We start from the raw sequence: 26,926 nt of genomic DNA, 5'->3' as shown, positions 1-26,926 counted from the left end.
TTTCTCAACCCTCTCCTGAAGGCAGACTTAACCAGCTGAGTTTTCAGGATTACCACAGTAAATATGCATGAGCTAGATTTCAAAATAGTGGAGGCAATGCATGCAAGTTTCTCTCAAGAATATACAGTGCTGTGATCCCAAACGCCCAAATGGCTAATTGAGAAGTACTGCTCTTGCATGCTGTTCAATTGTTCACACCATGGGAGAGTTGCAAATTATTCTTAAAATAAACTTCTTTTGAGAATCTTTAGAAAGTAGTTACTAACATGTGTTAAGTGAACAATATACAATATTTGCCCCTTTAATGTGTGTTAAATGGCAGAATTGTGTATTATTTTACTATAATGCATGCTAGTAAATGTGAGCTACATAATAATGAGATGCAAAAGTTCAAGTTCGTTTATTTGATATATCACAAATATATAAAAAAAATAGAGCAGTTTACAAGGCAAGTCAGAGGTAAAAGGCAGGGGGACAAAACATCTTGTAAAAGACATAAGACACTAAAGGGCTAGATTCTATATATTGCGCCTGAAAAATCTGCACAGAATAAATTTCTGCCTAAGTGTATTCTATAAGCGGTGTCTATATTTAGGCATGGTATATAGAATATGCTTAGTTCACATCTCAGCGCTTAGAATTAAGTGCATCCATTTACACCAAGAGAAACGTGGCGTAAATATTGGCACATAGATTTAGGCACAGAGGACCATTTTCTATAACAGTGCAAGTAAATTTTGGAATGCCCAGAAAATGCCCATTTCCCCACCCATAACCACATTCCTTTTTGGCACCATGCATTAGAATTTAGGCACTGTGCATTACAGAATATGCTGATTGGTTTGTTAAGCCAATTAAATTATGAACATTGTTACAGAATATGCTTGGATTTCAGCATGGAACTCTAGGTGTGATATATAGAATCCCGGGGTAAAAAGCTGTAGATGAGGGGCTTGCACAGAAGGAAGCATTGAAATGGAGAAATACAATTTACATTAGGGGAGGGGAGGAGAGAAAAGGAGCGTTAGTACAACAGAGAACATTTCTCTTCCTTCATAACTCATGTGTCAAGCAACCGATAGGCTAGAGAGGCAAGCATCTATGGAGGTCAGTTTTGGGTTGTAGATGGCGAGATCTGGGTGAAAAGAATGTCTTCATCTGGGATTTAAGTTTAACCAGGGATGGTTCAAGCCTGATATATAGGGGGAGGGAATTCCAGAGAGTAAGAATGATTATGCTGAAACAGGACATCCTATTAGTCTCAAGATAGAAACAGTCAGTAGACATTAGTAGGATGAATGCAGGCCCCTGGATGAGGTGTATGGGATGAAAAGTGAAGCCAAAAAAGAGAGGAGACCAGAGGACTGGTAGCATGGAACTAGGATCTTATATGGTATTCTGTAGGCTATTAGGAGCCAGTGCTTGGCTAAGACAAGGGGAGAAAGAGGATCAAATGTTTTCCGACCAAGAATAAGTTTAATGGTAGTATTTTGTACAAGTTGTAATCTCTGTATTTGGGCATTTGGAAGACCAGCAAGCAGGTAATTTGCAATAATCCAGTCTTGAAATCACTAAGCTATGCAGAAGGATATGTAGAGAAGAGGGTTTGAGAAGAGATCTTACATAATGTATTTGTCTGAGGGTGAAAAAACATGAAGAAACTACTTTGGAAATGTGGGGGTGAAAAGAAAGACTGTCAAAGATGACACCGAGTATCTTAACAGAAGAGGTATAACTGAGGGGAGTCCATCTGACAGAGATAGGGAGATGATCTATGGAAGGTTGGGGAGAAAAGACTGTAAAAGTCAGACATAGTATTTAAGGGCTTTTGTTCCTTATTTGGCAGCTTGACTCCTAGTGATAGTACCATAAGACTACCAATAGGGGTTAACTGGTACCATTTTGAACCCAGTACGAGAGAGGGCAGAAGCAGCTGGGGATCATTCCTGCCCTTAGACACTGGAGATCAGAGAACCTGCTGGTAGGTACTAGCGGGTCTATGGGAAGGGGGGGGGGGCTTTGACTCAATGGTAGAAATTTCTTCAGAGGGGTGAGTGGGATAAGGGAAGGGTGGAGGATGCTTTTTGGGGATGGGAACTTGATTCAGGGGGTGAGGGATGCTTTCATGGTGGATTAGAGGGGGACTTCTTCTAGGGAAGAGGGCATGGGTGGGTAACTTGGGTGGGGTGGAGGGCTTGACTGAGGTCCAGGAGCATCTTATGGAGGGGTTGAGGGTCTTGACTGGGGAGAAGGTTCACACAGCATTAACATGCAATGGCCCCTTTAAGAATGTTCCTGGAAAGAAGAACATAGTTAGTGAGGTTGATTGCATTTACTGTGGGAGTTAGGTTAGTCACAGGTTAGTGACTCCCATGATCAATTAAGTTGCAGTGAAATGTGACATTTTACCACATATTTACAATTTCCCCCTTAAGTGTTCTCAGTCACTAGACTGAAACAGAAAAATATACAGGGACCTACAACTGACTGGTGAGTAATTCACCAGTACAGCAAATGACAGTGATAATATAGATGCTGTTGAAAGGGTTTTAAGCAAACAACCAATTTATGCAATGAAATGGGACGTAAATAGAAGATTTAGAACGTTTTGGAAGTGGTTGTAAGCAGGACTCTGACTGGTGAACTGGCAGTGGTTATGGGGAAGAACCAGTAAAAGCATTAGAAAACTTATGAGCCTTGTGGAAAATGCTTTAAGCTTGAGAACCAATAAAAGCTATGAATTTCTTGGACTTCCAGTGATGTCGGCATCCTCGATGGCAACCTGAGCTCAAAGCTCCTGGACTTCTCCCGTTAAAATAGCTAACATAGCGGCACAGACTGAGTAATAAGACAGCGATTACAAGTTAAACAACTCTTGGCAACTTGTCTACGCTAAGATGTCGCAGAAATCAAAACTATCGGATCCCAAAAGCGGTGCGAGGAGCAGCCAAAGGGTGAGCAAGACAGCCAGGTGCCATGCTTCTCCGCAACACGAGGATGTTTCGGACTCTGAATCGATGCGATCTGAAGGTGAAGCGGGCAACGTTCGAGAATCGCAGTTCGCCAAGATACTTAAAGATCTCGGAAAAGACCTGGCTCATATGAAATCAGAAATTGTAGAAAGTATAGACAATTTGAGAGGCGAGATTAAAGATGTTGGGGCCCGGCTGGAAGAGCTTGAGGGCCGAGTTGACGAGCAGGACGAACTGTTGGTGCAAGTAAAACAGCGGGAAGATGGATTTTTTACCCAGTTAGAGGAACTACAATACAAGATGGACGATATCGAAAATCGGGGACGACGAAATAACTTACGCTTCCGGGGAATTCCGGAGGTCGGTGAGCAAGAAGATATACCGAAAATAATAAAAGAACTGTGCGCACAATTAAAGGAGGGGACCCCAGAAGCAGCGCTCCCTGAAATCGAGAGGGCCCATAGGGCTCTGGGAAAACCGCTGGCCAACAAGCCACGAGATATTGTTGTGCGTTTCTGGAAGTATGCCGAGAAGGAAAATGTGCTTGCCTTATCTAGACAGAAGAAGGACTTAAGGCAAGCACATTTTCCTTCTGGTAGAGAGTTTTTACAAACTAGCCACGTTTTGGTTTTCACACCGAATATCATGGCAAGTGAATTTGAGGGTTATACGGAAGAACAAATTCAGAAGTTATTGCAGCGTCCCACGCTGCTTGAAGATGATGATGGATCTGAATCCCTGGGTTCGTGGACTGACCTTGAAAATCTAAAGAAAAGATTAGCGAGAGCAGAACTACATGCGAACACGCTGGTGCAATATTTGAAAAAATCATGGATCCCCCGTGGATTGCGAATCATAAAAGAACCTAAGATATTTGTTTCAGATAGAACTTTTATGGATAAATGGTCAGCAATATTAAATAAATGCAGTCGAGATCTTATGGTATTAATTGTTGAGACTACAACACAGGTGGAAGCTGATCTTAAATTACAAATTTCCACGGCAGAAGAGACACTTAAAACTAATCAGACACCGGAAGAGTATGATAAACATATGGGAGATCTGAAGAAATCAGTACAAGCGATGAAAGACTCGATAAGACAAATGAAGATTAAAAAGTTGAAGAGGGATGAGCGAGATTATCAATCAGGTAGAATATATACTTGGCATAAGAGAGAATACACTACTAACATCCGCAAACGAGTAGCCTTTGAAGGATCGACAGAAGAGAGTGAGGAGTTAAGTACAGGAAGCGATCAAGATCAAAATGGAAGGATGGGGGAAGAAGGAGATCTGGGATCTGTAAGAACGAGAGCAAAGGTGGCTCAACAGAAACAGCGACAGGGTTACAAAGATCGGAACCCGCGGGAGAATCCCCGAATTCGGGGATATCGGAAACAATAGTAAATATCTCTAAATACGTCCTTTCACAAGATGAAATAAATTTGCTAAATCTGGGACTGGGCTTTGTTCCCACAACGGATCATGACCCGTTTCGTCTGCGTGTAGCTCTCTATAAATTCTTCCGAAAATTACAATGTAAAATATATTTTTTGGATCATGCTAGCACTGTTGATATGTCAATAGTAAAGCCACCCTCTACATGGGTTCCACCCGGCCCTACTAATCCAGTAATATCCACCTTTAAGGATTTGATTCTGAGAGACTTGGATCTGTTGGAGCATAATAAGAGCGGGCTCAAGGGAAAGAGAAATTTATCCTCCAGACAATGGGCTGCGTTACAACAGCTCAAAAAAGAACCCTCAATTGTCGTTATAAGAGCAGACAAGGGGGGAGCTACTGTGATCTGGGATATCCATCACTATCGTGAAGAAGCAATGAAACATTTGAATGACCTGTCAGCATATAAGGTGCTTGCCACAGATCCGATGGAAGGATTACAGGCATATATTAAAGATATAGTAACAGAAGCAGTAAAAATTAATATGCTTACAGCTAAGGAAGGAAGTTTTCTTATGGAAAAAAACCCTCAGACACCCAAAATATACTTTCTACCCAAAATTCATAAACGGATGGAAGACCCGCCGGGACGCCCAATAGTTTCCACTAGATCGTCTGTTTTAGAACCCTTGTCTCAGTTTGTGGATCTTTTTTTAAAAAATCATGTACAAGATATGCCTTCCTACATAAAAGATTCCTCCCATTTCTTGAGAGAGATGGAAAAAATTGAGAATGTGACAGAAGATTCTTGGTTGGTTACGCTTGATATAGTGTCTTTATACACACGGATTCCCCAGTCAGGGGCTCTAGAAATAATTAAACAGATTGTGGAGGCTAGACATGGACCCCAGCGGATCGCATCTGATTTTATAGTACAATTGGCAGAATTGGTTATTCTGAAGAATTATTTTTGGTTTGACAAAACATTCTATTTACAAACCCAGGGTGTAGCTATGGGGGCTACCCTAGCTCCGTCGGTGGCAACACTGTATATAGCTAGATTAGAAGCTATGCTGATTTATCCATCTGAACGCTTCAAACCAGTACAGATGTGGAAACGCTATCTGGACGATATCTTTTTCCTTTGGACGGACTCTGAACAATCTCTTTATGAATTTACTGCTTGGTTAAATACATTGGATTCAAACATTGCATTTACTATGACGGCTAATAAGACATCGATTGAATTTCTGGATTTATGGATCTATAAGAACGAAACTGGACTGTCTACTACCTTGTATCGAAAACCTTCAAGCCGTAATACACTTTTACAGTTCAACAGCTGTCATCCATATCATCTAAAGTACAATCTCCCGGTCAGTCAATTCTTGAGAGTGAGAAGGGTATGTTCCACTCTTCAGGAGTTTAAGGATCAATCGATAGACCTAAAACAAAGATTTCAGGCACGGGGATATCCTAGATCATCGATTAAAAAAGCTTATCTACGTGCTCGTTTTGCTCAATGACCCCTTTTATTGAAAGAGAATATGCCTGATGTTGAAACTCGGGAAGAAAGATTAACTTGTGTTCTTCCGTTTACTGCAATGAGTCAGAAGTTGATACAAAGTATTAAAACTCATTGGCATATTCTGCAATTATTTCCATGCTTTTCAGAACCCCCTCGAATTGCATATACCAGGGGAAAAACAATGGGAGAGGTGCTAGCAAAGAAAAAATTCCTCCACTCCAGTGGGACTGAAATAAGAGGTGAACAGGTAGAATGTGGCCATTGCCAGTGGTGTAAAACAGGAATGATGGGTCCTACTTGGTGTGCCCCTGGAAAAGACAGCATTATTGGCCTAAGGGAAAGAGCTACATGTGATTCGAATAACGTGGTATACAGTATCATATGCCCCTGTGGATTGATTTACATAGGACGAAGTGCTAGACCAATTAAGATCCGTCTAACGGAGCATAAATCCAGAATTACTACTCAGAATATGCAGGCTCCTTTAGTAGCCCATTGGCTAGATAAAAATCATACAGTAGATGAAATACGATGGAGAATCTTGGAATGTGTAGGCACAGGGGAGGAGGGAGGCTCGGTCAAAAAACTGCTAAATTATCGTGAACAATTCTATATTTTTTCTTTAAACACGGTATCGCCAGCTGGCTTAAATGCTGAGCTAGAATGGATGTCACTGATTGGATAGATCAGTGTATCCTGTATTGTAGAGGTCCAATAGAGCCCGGGGGAGGATCCATGAGGTCAGAGGTAATTTGAATATTTAAGTAAGAGATGAGAACGCCGGCGCCATCTTGAGAAGGGGTAAACCCGCTAGAACTAAGTAGAGCTGACGCTGGGAGAGACTGTAGGTAAGATTTTTTGATAAATACTGTATGGCGTGAAATAACCTAGATTACTGAAAACTTATGAAGGAAGGTTTTCTATGCGCTAGGAAAATTTACTAATACATTGGGTTTTCTATTTTTTAGGGGATAGCCCTTGACACAGCTTGATAGAGGGCGAAACATGCATGTCGGGCATTGAACCCTTTGGTCTGATCATATAAGATAAGTAATTAAACTGATAAAATAGCAAAAGATTTTTGAAGTTTAAAAAAAATACAATAAATTGGCTGAACCAATGAAGAAGTGGACGCTAGTTACATTGCCATATCCAAACTTTTGGTAATGAGCGTCGCTGAGGTTGCCTTAGAAAAAATTCGAAAAAATTGAATATATGAATAAGGTTAAGACACTGCTTCTTTATCTGTCTAAATAGCAGAATACTTCAAATTAGTGTGAAGATCTTTGCTTCAATAGTACTAATTACCGGACCCAATCTTGAATTAGATAATGTTACAAGAAACACATTTGAAGAGGGCCCATGAAACTCTGTTTAGGCACCCCCACTATTCAAAAATTTATTTTGCATCCGATGTCTCTAATAAGAAACAAAAAGGGGTGGCCCTACTTTTTCATAATAACCTCTCTCTGCAGGTCCAGCAGGTGAAACGGGACCCAAAAGGGCAGTATGTTTTGATCAGAGGTACTATAGAAAATAGGGAAGTTACATTCGGATCTATTTATGGCCCCAACATGGAGCAACTTTCCTTCTTCCAGTTACTTAAGCGAAAATTGATGGAAATGATAGGAGGCTCTGTGATTTTAGGAGGCGACTTCAATGCCACCTTGCAACCAGACTTAGACCAATCTGGTTGTCCCACAAGGAACGATAGGGTAATTGCCAAGCATTTTACCACTTTTGTGGAGGACGTGGGGCTCTGTGATTCCTGGAGGGACAGCCACCCCGGAGAACGTGACTACTCCTTTTACTCCCAAGCTCATCAGACGTATTCCCGAATAGACTACATTCTTATAGATAAACTGCTAGGAAATCAAATTGGCAGAGCTCAGATTGGAAATATCACCCTCTCTAATCACACTCCATGTATGCTACAGTGGGACAGTCACCTGACAGAGAAAAGGAGAGGTACCTGGACTTTCAATAATATGATATTAAAACAAGAAGAGGCTTGTACCGAATATGTTAAGGTACTTGAGGAATATTTGTCATTTAACTTGAATTCAGGCCCGCCAGTAGCGGTGGTCTGGGATGCGCTTAAGGCAGTATCCTGAGGCCACTTCATGGCGGTGTCGGGGCGACTTAAACGGAAAAGAGACAGCGAACTGACTCAGTTGAGAAGCCAGATTAGGGAACTAGAACTAAAACATAAAAGTACAGGCTCTCTTAAACATTACCGAAGCTTGCAAGCTAAGAGGGTACAATTAGATGCTTTGCTAAGCCAGGAGTTAGATTTTCTTAATGAAAAGTTAAAGCTTCATAATTATACTGAGAAAAATAAGATTAGTAGACAGCTAGCGCTTAAACTGCGAAAGCTTCGGGTAGAGCGTACCATTTTTTGTATTAAGGGGCAACAAGGAGAGAGTCTCCGACAGTCGCAAGAGATTAGAAACCGATTTAGCCAGTATTATGCTGCATTGTACTCCAAGGATAGCTCGATACAGGAGGGGGATGTTCGGTCATATTTAGAGAAACTATACCTGCCGAGTATTTCCCTAGAACACAGGGAAATGCTTGACCCTCCTATAGAGGCAAAGGAAGTGCTCAATGCCATTAAATCCTTAAAAACTGGCAAAGCACCTGGGCTAGATGGTTACACAAGCAAATTTTATAAAAAATTTGCCCCATACCTGGCACCTCTGTTAGCGGAAGTGTTAAATTCTATACGAACAGGGGAAAGCATGCCAGAAACTATGCGAGAGGCATGGATTGCCGTAATCCTTAAGCCCAAAAAAGATGTGACCGAATGTTCTTCCTACCGGCCAATCTCGATATTAAACATCGATGTGCGTATACTGGCAAAAGTGTAGGCCACCAGGTTAACTACAGTTCTGCCATCTATCATTCACCCAGACCAAGTGGGATTCATTGCAAATAGACAAGCTTCTGACAACATTAGGCGAACAATAGATGTTATGTATGCTGCAAAGCAAAGAAATTTACCCTATTGCTTGTTAAGTATTGATGCCGAAAAGGCATTCGATAGGGTGCATTGGCCCTTTCTATATCAGACAATGCAACGTCTTGGATTTGGCACTAAATTTATGGGTTGGTTAGAGGAATTTTATACTAGACCTAGAGCATGTCTAAAGATCAACGGACAGGTCTCCCCTTTCTTTGATTTACAAAGAGGAACACGCCAGGGGTGTCCACTATCACCTCTTTTGTTTGCCATGGTGATGGAACCCCTGGCGTGGGCCATGAGAAACGATCCGGGTATTACTGGAGTGAAGGTAGGGGAATGGGAGTCCAAAGTAGCACTATTCGCAGATGATGTCCTATTGACAATCACATCTCCTCTAGACTCCCTTCCAAAGCTATTTCAGACTCTGGAGGCCTACAGAAAGGTTTCTGGTTTCAACATTAATTATACCAAGACGGAAGCATTGGCACAAGGTGTGGGAGCGCAAATTTACCAGACGTGTCAGCAGTTGTTCCCCTTGAGATGGGTGACTGATGGCATCCGATATCTGGGAGTTTTCCTCATTAGTAATCTGCAATGCCTAAGTGAGGTGAATTATACTCCCCTAGTGACTGAACTTAAGGCAGATTTAGATAGAAGGGAACCTCTTGGCTTGTCTTGGTTCGGCAGGATAGCCACAGTAAAAATGAACATTTTGCCACGTTTATTATACCTCTTTCAATCGTATACCACTGCAATAGGAGAACATTTGCTTCAGCGCATGCAGAGTCGGTTAACAAAGTTTATTTGGAAAGGGAATAAGCCGAGAATTCATTCCAATGTGACCTATATGGCCCGCAAATCTAAAGGAGGATTGGGAGTCCCCTACTTAGAGTTCTATCACAGGGCAGCCCAAGTTAAAGCGGCGGCAGAATGGTTCCAGGAAACCCCTCATAAGCTTTGGATAAGGGCAGAACAGTGCCTACTTCGCAGTCCATTAAAATTAGGACATATGCTATGGCTAGCACCTAAACATAGGCGGCTGAGAGTGGGGGTGAGTCCTGTTATTCACTTTACACTCGTGTTGGGATAAAATGGAACGTAGAAGGAAAATGTATAACTCTAGGCTGTCCCCTATAGCATACAATCTAACTTTTCCTCTGGGATGCAGACCCTCAACCTTTACTAGGTGGGCACAGAACGGTCTTAATCTTTGGGGACAATTATTAAGTGGAGAGAGATTTGTCACGTTCTCAGAATTAACCGAAACTTATAACCTCCCTCGGAGAGATCAATACGCATACACGCAACTAATGCATTTTCTACAATCCCCAGGATTAAGAGCTAATCTGTTTGGAGAAGTCACGTTCTTAGAAGAATTATGTGTAAGAGAACAGGGAACTAGAGGTCTAATTTCCTTGCTATATGGATATTTGAGAGATCAACTCCCGCAGAACTCCAGACATCGGGACCAGTGGGAAAAGGAACTGGGAGTAAAATATACAGAGGCGGAGTGGCAGAGATTCGAAAGAGGCTCAGTTCGGATTTCCCCAGCGATAAACATTCAGGAGAATGTTGCGAAAATAATATATCGTTGGTATCTGACCCCAGTACGATTACATCATATGTTTAGTACAGTGTCCCAGATGTGCTGGAGACACTGTGGTCAATTAGGCACCATGGGCCACATATGGTGGACATGCAGAAAGGTGGGAGCATTTTGGAGGGCAATCCAGGGGAGGGTGCAACACTGGGTAGGAGTTGATATACCATGGGACCCTGCAGTGTACTTATTTCATAAAAATATTTTGGGACTTAAAGAAGAGGGCAAGACCCTAGCGAAACATTGTTTTTGTGCAGGCAGATTGATAATTGCGCAGGCTTGGAAACAACGTAACAGTCCTTCAATAATTAAGTGGAAACCTTTGCTTGGAAATATTGCAGAAAAAGAGAAATTATTAGCAAAGGAACGCAAACAATTGGCAAAATGGGGAAGAATATGGGCTCCTCTAGGTATGGGATCATAGACGGGGTTGCTGCTACTACTCGACTGCTGAATAAATGTAATATTGTCTTTTGCTGGGTAATGTACTGGGTAGGAAGGGTGGGATATTTTCCATAAATAGGTTTGGTTTGATATTTTGTATTATGTTAGAGATAAAACTTATGGGGGAAAATGGGAACAAAAAGTGAAGTCCAGACATATGCTTTCATTAGCAGTGAACCTTGTAAGTTGAATACTGTTTTGTGTGAAATGCAGAGATTGATATTTTCTTAATGATGTTGTTGTAGTTTTCAATTGTTGTACAGGGATCTTTCATTTTTCAATAAAGACTTCTTGTAAAAAAAAATTAAAAAAAAACTATGAATTTCTTGGAGTTCACAGTTCAATCTTATCCTATATAATAATTCTCACCTCCAACAAGATGTGCTTGGGACCGTGCCTGCCGGATGTGGTCTGCTAGGCAGGCACGCACTGACCTCAGTGACATCAGTGACAGACAATTTGGCAAAGCAAAACAATCTGAGTGCTGGTCATTAGGACACAGGGTTGATAGGAGAGTTTTAAAAGACTGAAGGAACCAAAAGTGTTAAATGGGGGGAGGGGGGAGTTCTGAATGACTGAAAGACATGAACATTTGGGAAAGGAAAACAATCTCAATGCTGGCCATTAGCACACAGGGTACATAGGAGAGTTTTAAAAGACTGAAGGAACCAAAAGTGTTCGGGGGGGGGGGGGGGGGGGGGGGGCAAGTTCTGAATGAATGAAAGAAATGAAAATTTACGAGAGGAACACAATCTGAATGCCGGGCATTTGTACACAGGGTAGATAGGACACTTTTTTTAAAAAATGAAGGACGTGAAAGTATTACATCTTGGGGGAGGGGTGAGGAGGAAAGCGGTTGGGTATCCAGATACTGGGCGTTAGGGCCACAGGGGTACATAGACTTTTGAAAGCCTTAAGGAACCCAAAGTGTGGGAAGGAGGAGGAAAAGGAGGGGAGGGAACTGGGTGAGGGGCATTAGGAACAGGGGAGGGGGCCCTGTCACACACTCTCATTCTCACACACACACTGTCACACAGACAGTCTCACTCTGTCACACACCCGCACATTCACTCTGGCTCTCTCTCTCAAACATACACACTCCCAGGAAAACCTTGCTAGCGCCCGTTTCATTCGTTCCAGAAACGGGCCTTTTTTACTAGTTTAATATACTACAAATAAAATAAATGATCTAAGCAGTGTACAATTCAAAAAAATTTTATGAGAGTTTAAATTGGGAAGATGGAAATGAAAGGGTAAGTGGGATTACATAAGTATTGCCATACTGGGGCAAATCGAAGGCCCATCAAGCCCAACATCCTGTTTACGGCAGTAGCGAATACAGGGCACAAGTACCTGGCAAGATCCCAAAACAGTGAAGCAGATTTTATGCGCTTATTCTAGAAATAAGCAGTGGATTTTCCCCAAGTTCATCTTAATAATGGCTTATGGACTTTTCTTTTAGGAAATAACCCAAACCTTTTTAAAACCCTGCTAAGTTGTTTTTACCGCATTCTCTGGCAACAAATTCCAGAATTTAATAACATGTTAAGTGAAGAAATATTTTGTCCGGTGAGTTTTAACTTTACCAGTTAGTAGCTTCATTGCATGCCCCCTAGTCCTAGTATATTTGGAAACAGTAAACAAGCGATTCACATCTACCCATTCCACTCAACTCAGTATTTTAAAGACCTTTATCATATCTCCCCTCAGCTGTCTCTTCTCCAAGCTGAAGAGCCCTAGCTGCTTTAAGATTTCCTCATAAGGAAGTTGTCCCATTTCCTTTATCATTTTTGTCACCCTTCTCTGTACCTTTTCTAATTCTACTATATCTTTTTGTTTTAAGATGCGGTGACCAGAATTGCACACAGTATTCAAGGTGCGATCTCATCATGGAGCGATACAAAGGCATTATAAGATTCTTATTTTTATTTTCCATTTCTTTCCTAATAATTCCTACTTGCTTTCTTAGCAGCTGCTACACACTGAGCAGAGGTTTTCAACATGTCATCAACGATGACACCTAGATCCTTTTTCTGGGCGGCGACTCCTAATGTGTTTTGGTTCTTCTTACCCATATGCATCTCTTTGTACTTGCTCACATTAAATATCATCTACCATTTGGATGCCCATTCTCCCAGTCTCATAAGGTCCTCTTACAATTTTTCACAATTCTCTTGCGATTTAACAACTTTGAATAACATTGTGTCACACAGTTTAAATACCTAACTAGTTATTCCCATCCCTAGATCATTTATAAATATGTTTAAAAGCAGTGGTCCGATAGAGGTCACGTGATGGTCTGAGGAAGAAAGTCGTGTCTTTCTTCTCTCCGGGGTCTCCCTTCCCTTAGCCCCAGTAAAAACGAGTGAAATCTGAATGCAATCACCCTGAAACGGAAGGCAAACTTCTGGTTATCGATGGATTCCTTTATTACTAAAGAAACTCGGGCATCCGCGCTGAAAACGGGGAAAAAAAGCGCCGAGAAATTGCGTGGAACAGGAGAAGCCAAGATGGCGCCTGACCCGACTGCGGATTCCCCTCCGAGATTCCACCCGCTACAGGTACAACAAATTTCAGAGGCTGTGAAAGCGGCACTACAGCCTGAACTTACAAAACTTTCAGAACAAATGGCGAGTGTAGAATTGCTGCTTGGAGAAACAACTAGAAGAACGGGGGAACTTGAGGTGCGTGTATCGGAGTTGGAGGACTCGAATAGAGAAAGAGATTCGGCAGCGCAAGATCTACAGACAATGCTGCGAACACAAGCCAAACAGTTAGATGATTTAGAAAATAGATCTCGGAGATCTAACCTCCGATTGATTGGGATTCCGGAGTCGGTGTCAGATCGAGCCCTTTCGACCCAGCTTGAGAACTGGTTGAAATCAGAGTTTGCGCTTTCGGATAGCGCAGGCCCACTTTGCCTAGAAAGAGCGCATCGCCTGGGCAGAAGGGTTGCAGGAGGTAACCGACCACGCGTGGTTATAATTAAAGTGCACAACTTTATACATAAGGAGGAAATCTTGAGAGGGGCCCGTTCCAAATGGGACACATTGTCATTCGACGGAGCAGCAATAAAAATTTTTCAAGATTATTCTGCGGCCCTGCAAGAGCACAGGAAGGCGTTTGGGCCAGTGTGCCGCCAGCTGGCAGCGAAAAATCAACGATTTATGTTATTATACCCGGCTCAGCTTAAAGTGCTGGAAGTGGGTGGCTGGAAAATGTACCACTCGCCAGAAGAGGCTCAGGGCCTGCTAAGGGAAAACCCTTCAACCCCCTCGGGTCAGAATGGCTGAGGAGAATCAATGAAGGCGGGCCGAAGCGGAACCCGAGGGCATACAATAGATGCACACTGATAATTGGTAAATGGAACACTTAATTGGCACATGTTATGTTACACTGTAAACTGAACCAGTTTCTTTGGGGATTGATATGTATTAGGCACAAATTGTATTGTATCGAATGGAAAGAATGGATGATAAAGACGCGAATGCTGGGGCGGGGAAGGGGACCCCTACCATCCATAGACCAGCTCTCTTCTAGTAGATGTTGCGAAAGAGGAGTGCATGGGCAGATGGGGGGAGGGGGGGAACTGTGGGAGGGCGGGGGGAAGGCAAGGAGGGGAGAAAGAAGGGGGAGGGGGGGGTCAAAGTATATCACTGGGTTAATAGTCAGGGAATGGTCATGGGGCTGCAGATTAAGAAAGAAGGGAACTTAGGTGGAGCTGGGCACCTGGGTTACCCGCATATTACTAAGTACTTTTCTCACAGAACATACTATGTGGAAAACCTATGGGTGCCCGGACTCGGTTTATAACGTGGAATGTAGGGGGCATTACATCTCCAATTAAGCGGACAAAGATTTTACAGGCTTTAAAAAGACATAGGGCAGATGTAGCTTGCATACAGGAAACAAGACTATCCCAGGAAGAGTTGAAGAAATTGAAACGAACTTGGGTAGGAGAGATACATGGGGCAGAGGCCAAAGGGAGGAGAAGTGGGGTGGCAATTCTAATACGAAGAGGGGCGGTGGCTAAAGCACACTTAGTGGGCAGTGACCCGGAGGGGAGGTATGTGGTGGTGCGTCTTTGGCTACAGCACGTTGAATACCTGGTAGTAGCGATATATGCCCCCAATCAGCAGGGGAGACCCTTTTATGAACATTTGCTCCAGTTGTGCATGCCCCATAGATCACTACCTCTGCTTATAATGGGTGATTTTAACTTAGTAGCTGACCCCACCTTAGACAGCTCCTCCTCGGGGGGGGGGGGTGGTTCGGAGGGGGCCAGAATCACGAATTTTAACCCAATTTATGCAGGCTCTTCAGGTGGTGGACTCTTGGCGGGTCCTGCACCCAGGGGAACGAGACTATACTCACCTTTCGAGGGCACATGGAACTCTCTCCCGATTAGACTACATATTGGTAGACCGAAGGATATTCCCACATGTGAGTGCAGTGGAGATTGGCCCGGAAGAGATATCAGATCACTCAATGGTCTGGTTAGATTTGGAAGGCCGAGATCTAGGAACAGGGGGAAGAGGGTGGAGGTTTCCTACATACCTGGCCAATGACCCCACATTTAAACAATATCTGTCAAAGAGCTGGGAAGAATATGTCCGATTCAATGGGAGGCATAAGGACAACCCTATTTTGTTTTGGCAAGCAGCGAAAGCGGTTATGAGGGGTGCAGTGATTGCCTTCACGGTGAAACGTGAACGGAAGATAACAAAGGCGATCTTTAACTTGGAACGTAACCTGGGGAAGGCTAAGCGTAGGTTTGCTGCAGCCCCAACAAATTACAATCGGGAACAGTTGACAACAGCCCAAATAGCTTTAAACTCCCTACTACATGAAAGAGCCTCCAAAGCACTAGTAGCAAAAAAATTCCGCTTCCAAAGATTCGGAAATAAAGCTGGAACAATGTTAGCAAGGGTGGTTAAGTCCTGGGACGGGCCTAGAGTGGTAGTGGCGGTTAAAGATGGGGCAGGTCGTATTCAACATGAGAAAGAAGGAGTGCAGCAGGTGTTCTATAAATTCTTTAGGGATTTATATACGAAACTTCCCTCCCCATCCTGGGTAACTATTACTGAGTATCTGCAAAAAGCTGATATGCCAGTGTTAACGGCATCAGAAGTAGAGGAACTCTGCAGCCCTATCACGGGAGAGGAACTGCAGGGCATTATTCGGTCCCTCCCTTCAAATTCAGCTCCAGGCCCAGACGGGTTCACAAGTGAATTCTATAAGATATTAAGTCCGCACCTGGTGGGCCCCCTGCACTCATATTTTGAGGAGGTGGTGGTCCAGGGGCAATTCCCAGCTTATGCTAACGAAGCCTTAATTACATTGTTGCTTAAGCCAGGAATACCCGAGAACCAAGCTAGCTCATACAGACCGATTTCATTAATTAACGTAGATGTAAAAATACTCGCAAAACTGCTGGCTAATAGATTGCAGGAGAGCCTACCCAAGCTTATTGGTCAGGAACAGGTGGGGTTTATCCGAAATAGGCACGCAGGAACTAATGTGCGGCGATTACTATTAGCTTTGGCTCAGGCTCAGCAGGCGGGCTGTGAAACAATGCTGGTTAGCCTGGACGCTGAAAAAGCGTTTGATAAGGTGGGATGGGATTATATGTTTGAGGTACTACAGTTCGTGGGTGTGAGAGGCTGGGCCTTAGGGGCCATCAGATCACTCTATTCTAATCCCAAAGCAGCTGTGCTGATTAATGGAGAGAAAACTAAACAAATAGATATAGAGAGAGGAACCAGACAAGGATGTCCCCTGTCCCCTCTGCTGTTCATTCTTGCTATAGAACCACTGATTAGAAACATCCAGCGGAGGGAGGGAGTAGCGGGGGTGACAGTGGGAGGAGATCGGGTAAAGACACTTGCCTTTGCAGATGACTTATTAATCATTTCTACAGATCCAAGGGTGGCTTTGCCAATTCTTTTAAAAGAGATAGAAAGCTTCAGAGTCATATCAGGGTTTCAAGTTAATCGGGAAAAATCCCAAGTGATGAGACTTTATAAGCATGAAGATGGCTCACCCCCCAATGAATTTTCATTGCAGAAGGCTGGGTCAGAGATGAAGTACTTGGGAGTATTAATTCCTTGGACATTAAGCTGTCTATATGAAGTGAACATTCGAAAATTAATGGGGGATACGGCTAGAAAACTGGAGCAGTGGCGGGGTCTTCCTATTTCCCTTTTGGGACGAATAGCGCTTTACAATATGATGGTTATCCCATGCTGGTCATACATGTTCCAAACATTACCCCTACACTTCACTAATGAGGATGAAAGGCGACTGAATGGATTGCTAAGGAAATTTCTGTGGCGGGGGAAGAAACCTAGATTCCCTCTAGACAAACTGTATGTCCCCAAAGAATATGGAGGGCTGGGTTTACAAAGTGTACGACACTTGGCGATTGCCAGTGCTATGAGACATGTAACAGACTGGTTTCGCAACTCTGGGGATTTCTCCGCAACAACTATGGAATTGAACTTATTTGCACCAATCCATTTTAGTAGCTGCCTCCATGGGAGTGGGGGAGCCTCTCCACTCTTGACTATATCCAACATCCTGCCCCAGGCGCAGAAAGCATGGCACTGGGTATGCAGATTACACCACTTCTCACCAAAAATCACTCCACTGCTACCATTGTGTGGGAACCCTGAATTTCCCCCAGGAATGATGTACAACATCTTTAAACAATGGAAAGACCGTGACATCATCTACCTGCAACAGCTTCTAACCAAAGAAGGGAAACTACAATCGTTTCAGGAATTACAAAAAAGAGGCCTACTCCAACCCAAAGACTATTTCCATTACTGGCAGTTACTACATTATATAAGAAGCCTGCCATGGGAATTGTTGGCGGAGGATGTTCAAGAAGAACTGCCAGAGGCATTTACTTTAGGATCACAAGTTAAAGTCCCATTAAGATTCCACCTCAGACACATTAGGGACACAATTTCTGAGCCGGATTTTGGCAAATATGCAGAGGCTTGGAGCAGGGACTTATCGATAGAGGTGTTACCGGGCTTATTTAAGGAACATGTGTTATCGCTGCATAGAGTGTCTTCCCTGGCGGACCACTGGGAACTACAATACCGATTTGCTTTCCGGATGCACATGCCACCCAGACGAGCATTTTATGCAGGGGCCTCTCCGGATGGGAGATGCCCCAAGTGCCAGGCTGAAGGGGCGACATTGGGCCATATGTTTTGGGCTTGCCCAAAAATTCAAATCTTTTGGAAGGCCCTGCTTGCAGGAGTCTCAGCTCTATGGAAAACGCGGTGGTCCGGTTCGCCGCTTTTGCTATTTGGAAAGCCCTGCTTAAACAACCCAAAGCCGAAAGGCTTTGCCAGCTTTGTTGAACGAGTTATTTTGCTGGCCAAGAAGTCCATTCTTGCAGAGTGGTTATCCTCGAAAGGTCCATCTCTTCAGAGCTGGCGAATGCGGATGGTACAATGTCTACGAACTGAACGTATGATGATAAAAGAAGGTGACATAAAGGAGTTTAAAAACTTTTGTATACGTTGGGGCCCGCTTTTGGACTCCTTGGCCCCCAAAGCGAAAAGCTCCCTCTTGAATATATGACTGTTAGAATAACCTTGACTGTGGCCCTATTGACCCACAACTAGTGTCTGACGGGAAAGGGAGGGTAGAGGGGTGGGAATAAAAAGGATATAGTGAGATCCTTGGGGGGGGATACCAGAGGGCCATCAGAACACAGGCTCTTTGGGTTACTTCCTCTTGGTAACTGTAAGTGTTATAGTAATTGGAAGGGTGTTGGGAGAAATAAAGGGGAAAAAACCTTCTGGATGATAATACTTTTAGGAACTAATGTGGTATAAACTATATGCTTATTGTGTGCCATATGCAATGTTTCCTATCGAGCTATATATGTTTCTAAGTATCTTGGATGTTCATCAATAAAAATTATTGAAATAAAATAAAAGCAGTGGTCCCACTACAGAACCCTGAGGAATCCCACTATCTAACCTTCTCCATTGAGAATACTGATCATTTATAGTGCACTGGTCCTCCTCATATGCCAGGACACCAACCAGGCACCCTAGGGGGCACTGCAGTGGACTTCACAAATTGATCCCTGGTGCATAGCTCCCTTACCTTGTGTGCTGAGCCCCCCAACCCCCCCCCCAAAAAAAAAAACCCACTCCCCACAACTGTACACCACTACCATAGCCCTAAGGGGTGAAGGGGGGCACCTACATGTGGGTACAGTGGGGTTTGGGGGGGGGGGGGGTTGGAGGGCTCAACATTTACCACCACAAGTGTAACAGGTAGTGGGGGGCCTGGGTCCGCCTGCCTGAAGTGCACTGCACCCACTAAAAACTGCTCCAGGGACCTGCATACTGTTGTGATGGAGCTGGGTATGACATCTGAGGCTGGCAAAAAAATGTGTTTAATTTTTTTTTGGGGGGGTGGGAGTGGGTTGGTGACCACTGGGGGAGTAAGGGGAGGTGATCCCCCATTCCCTCCGGTGGTGATCTGGTCAGTTCGGGCACCTTTTCGAGGCTTGGTTGTGAACAAAAAGGGACCAAGTAAAGTCAGCCAAATGCTAGTCAGGGTCGGCCTTCTTTTTTCCATTATCGGCTGAGGCTGGCCATCTCTTAACCCCGCCCCCGTCCTGCCTTCGGTACCTGCCGACACACCCCATTGAACTTTGGCCGGCCCTGCGACGGAAAGCAGTTGAAGACGGCCAAAATCGGCTTTCGATTATACCGATTTGGCCGGCATTAGGAGAAGGCCGGCCATCGCCCGATTTGTTTCAGAAGATGGTCACCCTTCTCGTTTGAAAATAAGCAGGATAGTCAGTCATCTAGCTAGCCACTAAGCACTAACATTTAGCTGAGATAGCCAGCTATCTTGCACTGAATTAATGCTTAGCCGGCTAAGTACCATTTAACTGGCCAGATGCCATTCCTGGCCAGTTAAATGTTTTTTCAGGGTGAGTGGGAGAATCTTTCTTTTCCTTCATTATCAGCACTTTGCGTTTGACTTGCCATTCCTTACGCTGTTTCCTATTATTTTCAGTCAGATCCTTCGTCAATTTTCTGAAGGATTTTCTTGTAGCTCTAATAGCTTTCTTCATTTCACTTTTTAACCATGCATGCTGTTGTTTCGCCTTCCTTCCTCCTTTTTTAATACAAGGTATATGTCTGGTCTGGGCTTCCAGGATGGTATATTTGAATAGCATCTATGCCTGATGTAAATGTTTGATCTTTGCAGCAGATTCTTAAAGTTTTTTTTAAACCATTCTTTTCATTTTAACATAGTCTCCTTTTGGAAAGTTAAATGCTTTTGCATTGGATTTCCTGTATGTACTTACCCCAGAGATTATATCAAATCTGATCATGCTATGATCTCTGTTATCAAATGGCCCCAGCAACATTACCTCCTGTACCAGATCTTGCGCTCCACTAAGGACTAGATCTAGAATTGTTCCCCCCCCCCCTTTTTGGTTCTTGAACCAGCTGTTCTATAAAGCAGTCCTTGATTTCATCACGGAATCTTACCTCCCCAGCATGCTCTGATATTACATTTACCCAGTTAATATTGGGGTAATTGAAATCACCCATCATTATTGTGTTACCCAGTTTCTTAGCCTCCCTAATTTCTGATAACATTTCTGCATCTATCTGTTCATCCTGACCAGGTGGACGGTAGTACATTCCTATCACTATCCTGTTCCCCATAACACATGGAATCTCTATCCATAGGGATTCTAAGGTGTGCTTTGTGTCCTGCAGAATTTTTAGTCTATTTGATTCAAGACCCTCCTTAATATATAATGCTACCCCTCAATCAATCCAATCCACTCTATCACTGCAATATAATTTGTACCCTGGTATGACAGTATCCCATTGGTTATCTTCCTTCCACCAGGTCTCAGAGATGCTTATTCTATCTACTCCATAGGGATGTAAATATTACTTTAAACAGAAGAAATTAAAATTAATTAAGGGGAGGAATATAAAAGGTGGGAAAGGGTATGGAAAGGATTGTGAGGACAGTGAAATGGGGAACTCTGGCTGCAATAGGGTAGCGAAGAAGCAAAGGGGGCTAACATCATCTGGGCTCAGGAGTAAATGCTTTAGAGAAAAAGTAGGCTTTAAGATAGCCTTAAACCTTAAGAATGAAAGTTCTGTTCACAAGTGGAGAGGAATATTATTCGAAAGGGTAGAGAGATGACTATAAAAGAAGTTCTAGCGGATTGTGAGTGTATTTGGATATAGGAAGGTGCCACTAGAAAGTGCTATTGGGAGGAATGTAGACTACATGTGAAAGAATATGGAATGAGATGTTTGAATAAGAAAATGGGAAGACTGGAGTGAAGAACGAAGAACTTGCAAATTCTAATTCATCTTCAGATATGAACAGAACCAGTATCATGATTGCACTTATCGTTTGATTCCTTTGGAAATGTATTATGTACGGCATGACTATTTATCTATTTATCTTTCACACATTTTAAACCAGTTAAAATTAATTTGTGTTAAAAAAATACCACCCAGCCCCCTTTGTGGTATATGTTCACAAAAGTGTTCTGGAATAATCCATAAATAGTGATGAATATTTTTCCTCCGCTTTCATGACGTGCCATACTTTTTCTACTGAGCATTTATCATTATTTAAGTATAAATTCTGCTTACTGGGTCGCCTTTGTCTCCTTTGGCACCAGGAGTTCCTTTAGGTCCAGGATCTCCTCTTCCACCCTAGTGAAATAAATAAGAAAATAGAAAATGTTGTAGATACCAACACTATGCTGATACATTAGATTTATTGTTCTAATACAACACAAACCCTTGACCACACATCTTACCCAGAACACTCTCAAATTAGGGTAGTAAAACAGCAAATGCAAGAAGGTATACCCGTTGCTGACTTACACAAACAATATCAACCAGAACCTTAAAATTTTGCTACCTTAATAGGATCTATAACCCTCAACAAGCTACAGGGAGTGGAGGAGTGGCCCAATGATTATTACAGCAGGCTTTGATCTTGGTAACATGGGTTCAATTCCCACTGCAGTTCCTTGTGATCTCAGGCAAGTCACTTAGGGGTCCTTTTAGAAAGGCAAGCTAGCATTTTTAGCGCACGCTAAAAATAAGCATGTGCTAAATGTTAGAGATGCCTATACATTCCTATGGGCCTCTCTAGTGTTTGGCAAGCACAAATCATTAGCAAGCGCTAAAAACACTAGCGTGCCTTTGTAAAAGACCCCCTTAACTAAGGTACACTAGCATTTTTAGCACGAGCTAAAAATTAGCAAGTGCTAAACGTGTAGACACTCATAGGAATATTATGAGTATCTACATGGTTACCCCTGGATTCTATATAGCGTGCCTAGAGTTACGAGAGATTCTGCATTTAAATCTAGGCATATTTTATAACTATGCGCATAGATTGTTTTAACAAGCTGTTAAGCATTAACAGCTCTTAACAAGCAATAATGAGCACTAATTGGCAAAAATTAGAATGTACGCATGTCCTTTGCTAAACATATTCTGTAATGTACCGGGCCTAAAATCTAATGCACACAATCAAAAAGGGGCGGGGTTAGGGGTGTGGAACTGGACATTTTGTGGGCAATCCAAAATCTATGCACATTGTTATAAAATATGGGCCAATGTGCGTAAATTTAAACTCAGAGATTTATACCAGCTTTTCATTGGCGTAAATTGACACATGTAGATTCAGTCACATTAACTATGCCTAAGTGTATTCTAAATACTGCATATAGATTTATGCATGGTGTTCAGAATATACTTAGGCGTAATTAATTGCCTAGCACTTGATAATTTTAGGCTCCATATATAGAATTGGGCCCTTAGCGCGTGCTAACGCTTAGTGCATGCAAAAAACGCTAGTGCGCCTCTAGCACGGCTTAGTAAACAGGGATCTAAGATTGTGAGCCCTCTAAGGACAGTACTTGTATATAATGTGTACAGCACTGCATACGTCTAGTAGCACTACAGAAATGATTAGTAGTAGTAGTACAGAGAATAAGGACTATATAATAGATGTTGAAAGAGATATGGGTTGATTTTTATACCAGTTCTACCTATATAAGTTAGAGGATAGGTCACCACCTAAATCCATATCCAAATCCCAGACATTTTCAGTGCAAATGCATCTTTTATTAGAGCATTCCCAAAGGACTGACAGAAATAGGCTATTTTTCTCATGATGATAATTTATTAGTGATCTTCAAATTCCTATTTTCAGCACGTAGGCTGAAATCAGTTTTACCTTTCATAGGATGTGATGTAGCTGAAACTACCAAAAATGTTACATAACTACATAAGTATTGCCATACTGGGACAGACCAAAGGTTCATCAAGCCCAGCATCCTGTTTCTAACAGTGGTCAATCCAGGTCACAAATACCTGGCAAGATCCCAAAAAAGTAATAAACATTTGATACTGCTTATCCCAGAAATAGTGGATTTTCCACAAGTCCAAGTTAATGATGGTCTATGGACTTTTCCTTTAGGAAGCTGTCCAAACTTTTTTTAAACTCTGATACGCTAACCACCTTTACCACATTCTCTGGCAACGAATTTCTGAGAAGTTTTGAGAGAAGAGGACATTTCTCTGGTAAGTGAACACTATTTTGTTTTGTGCTTTGGGAACTTAAAGATTGGGGTTTAAAGGGGGAATTGTAGGTTAGTGATAGGCAAAATAAAAATATAAAAAAGCAAATTTTATCAACTAATCTCCATAGCCCTTTCCCCTTAGTTTTAAAAACTTTGTACTACAGCATTAACAAATAGACTCTAGCAGGCACTGCAGGATCTAGTTTAGTATTAGGGGGAATAAAGAGAGAGAGAGAGAGGGAAACTAGTTGCCATGGAGGGGCATAATCGAACAGTGCTGGCCATCTCTATGGGCGGCCATCTCCAGGGCCAGCGCCATAAGTGGGCAGAACCAACTGTATTTTTGAAAAAGATGGCCGGCCATCTTTTTCTTCGCTAATACGGTTGGGCCAGGCCAAATGTCAGAGATCGCTGGGTCTGAGATGGCCGGCATCGGTTTTTGGCCATAATGGAAAATAATGCTGGCGATCTCAAACCAGGCCAAATCCAAGGCATTTGGTTGTGGGAGGAGCCAGCATTTGTAGTACACTGGCCCCCCTCACATGCCAGGACACCAACCGGGCACCCTAGGGGGCACGTCTAAAAATTAAAAAAAAAAAAAAAGCTCCCAGGTGCATAGCTCCCTTCCCTTAGTTGTGTAGCCCCCCAAATCCCCTCCAAACCCACTCCCCACAACTCTACACCATTACAATAGCTCTAAGGGGTGAAGGGGGGCACCTACATGTGGGTACAGTGGGTTTTGGGTGGGTTTTGGAGGGCTCCCATTTATCACCACAAGTGTAACAGGTGGGGGGGGGGGGGATGGGCCTGGGTCCACCTATCTGAAGTGCACTGCACCCATTAAAAACTGCTCCAGGGACTTGTATACTGCTATCATGGAGCTGGGTATGACATTTGAGGCTGGCAAAAAAGTTGTTTTTTTTTTTGGGTGGGAGGGGGTTGGTGACCACTGGGGGAGTGAGGGGAGGTGATCCCCGATTCCCTCCTGTGGTCATTTGGTCAGTTGGGGCTCCTTTTTGAAGCTTGGTCGTGAAAAAAAAGGGACCAAGTAGAGCCGGCGAAATGCTCGTCAAGCCTGGCTTTTTTTTTCCATTATCGGGCGAAGCTGGCCATCTCATGAGCACGCCCCCGTCCCGCCTCCACTACCCTACCGACACGCCCCCTTGATGTTTCGCTGGCTCTGCGACGGAAAGCAGTTGGTGCCGGTCAAAATCGGCTTTCGATTATACTGATTTGGCTGGTTTCAGGAGATCGCCGGCCATCTCCCAATTTGTGTCAGAAGGTGGCCGGCGATCACTTTCGAAAATGAGCTGGATAGTGTACATCGTTTTAAACTGAAATTTTCCCTAGAAATAGGAATTTTCCCCATAGTTTTAAACTGAAACCTTTTCTAGAGGTAGAAGCTTAACAGCCAAAAACTCTTGTTCTAAAAGGCAGTTATTTTCTGTTCTTTGGCTGCTGGAGAGGTAGCACATCCAGCAACCTCAATTAGGTGCTAACTAAGGTGAGGGGAAGTAGAATATTTGCATAGGTTGCTGAGTTAGCTTCATATAGCCTGCTTAAAAAAGGCCCCTTAGATTCAAAACTATATAAAGAGGAAAGGTCCTACTAAACTTTCTTTCTGGGAAGTTCCGACAGGCAGATGATCAAAAGCCCCGCGCTGTTCCAAACAGCGCTCTAAAATAGCGCTGGAACAGGGCAGGGCGCTATTAGACCTATGATCAGAGATAATGCATGCAAATTTAAACAGCGCAATTATCTCTGATCATGGGGTAGAAGTGCGGGCGAATTGTGCCTGAGCATGTTCTTAGCACAATCCTCCCGCACTTGTTTGACAGGTCTGGGCTGTCAAAAGCCCAAACCTGTCAAACACAGGGGCTGGAGGTCCATGGGACCACCAGGCCCTGACTACCCCTGCCCCGAGCAATGGGGGCTGGAGGTCCGGTGAACTTCCGGTCCCCCTGACGACCCCCCCCCCCCAGGTTCAGGGAGGGCTGGAGATCTGGTAGGTCTCCAGCGCCCCCAACCCCCCGGAAAATTGTCCCTGGTGGTCCAGTGGCCGCCGGCCAAACCCCCTCCTCCCAGTGAGCGATGGGGGGGGACTGGAGGTCCGGCGGCCCTCTAGCCCACCCCAACTCCCCCCCACCAGCGTTGTCAGTCGAATCCCTGGTGGTCCAGCATGAAAAAGAACCCCCCTCACGGCCCCCCTACCTTTGTTGGAGGAGGGAGGTAGCATGCCTCCCTCCTCTTCCTTGGGTTGACGCTGCCGCAAAATAGCGTTGCCCAGCCCCTCCCAGTGCATCCTGGAATGTGCGGGGCTACAGACCATATATCGTCTCGCACCGAGGATATGTCTCCAAGTGCTGCCCGGGAGGGAAGGGTTAGGACAGTGATAGGGTGGATCGAATTGGTGGAGGGGTAGCATTGTATGTTAAGGACAGCCTTGAATCAAATAGATTGAAAATTCTGCAGGAAACAAAACACATTTTGGAATCCCTTTGGATTGAAATTCCATGTTAAAGGGGAAAAGGATAGTAATAGGAGTGTACTACCGTCCACCTGGCCAGGATGAACAGGTGGATATAGAAATGTTAAAGGAAATTAGGGAAGCAAACAAACTGGGCAACACAATAATAATGGGTGATTTCAATTACCCCGATATTGACTGGGTAACATTGGGGCATGCTAGGGAGGTAAAATTCATTGACAAAATCAAGGACTGCTTTATGGAGAAGCTGGTACAGGAGCCGACGAGAGAAGGAAAAATTCTAGACCTAGTCCTTAGTGGAGCGCATGATCTGATGCGGGAAGTAATGTTTCTGGGGCCGCTTCATAACAGTGATCATAATATGATCGAATTTGATATTAGCTTTGAAGTAAGTATACACAGGAAATCCAATACATTAGCTTTAACTTTAAAAAAGGAGACTATGATAAAATGAGAAGAATGGTGAAAAAAAAACAACTTAGAGGAGCGGCTTCGAGGGTCAAAAATTTACATCAGGCATGGTTGCTGTTCAAAAATACCATCTTGAAAGCCCAGGCCAAATATATTCTGCGTTTTAAAAAAGGAGGTCGGAAGACCAAACGACAGCCGGCATGGTTAAAAAGTGAGGTGAAGGAAACTATTAGAGCTAAAAGAAAATCCTTCAGAAAATGGAAGAAGGAACCGACTGAAAATATTAAGAAACAGCATAAGGAATGTGAAGTCAAATGCAATGCGCTGATAAGGAAGGCAAAGAGGGACTTTGAAAAAAAGATAGTGTTGGAGGCAAAAACATATAGTAAAATTTTTTTTAGGTATATTAAAAGCAGGAAGCCGGCAAAAGAATCAGTTGGACTGCTAAATGACCGAGAAGTAAAAGGGGCGATCAGGGAAGACAAGCCG

General features: G+C 43.4%; 1 protein-coding gene across 3 annotated transcripts in view; it reads right to left on the bottom strand.

Annotated features, from left to right (window-relative positions):
* COL6A2 (collagen type VI alpha 2 chain) overlaps positions 1-26,926 on the bottom strand; it is a 479,211-nt gene that overhangs the window by 75,464 nt on the left and 376,821 nt on the right. For all 3 annotated transcript variants that reach the window (XM_030210351.1, XM_030210352.1, XM_030210353.1), the window contains exon 21: positions 21,590-21,652. In XM_030210351.1, the coding sequence (XP_030066211.1) occupies positions 21,590-21,652 (63 nt within the window). The remainder of the gene's footprint in view (positions 1-21,589; positions 21,653-26,926) is intronic.

The sequence above is a fragment of the Microcaecilia unicolor genome, chromosome 7, assembly GCF_901765095.1.
Source record: "Microcaecilia unicolor chromosome 7, aMicUni1.1, whole genome shotgun sequence".
Classification (NCBI taxonomy): Eukaryota; Metazoa; Chordata; class Amphibia; order Gymnophiona; family Siphonopidae; genus Microcaecilia; species Microcaecilia unicolor.
The sequence above is the reverse complement of the archived record's forward strand: the minus strand, read 5'-3'. Positions and strand labels throughout refer to the sequence as shown.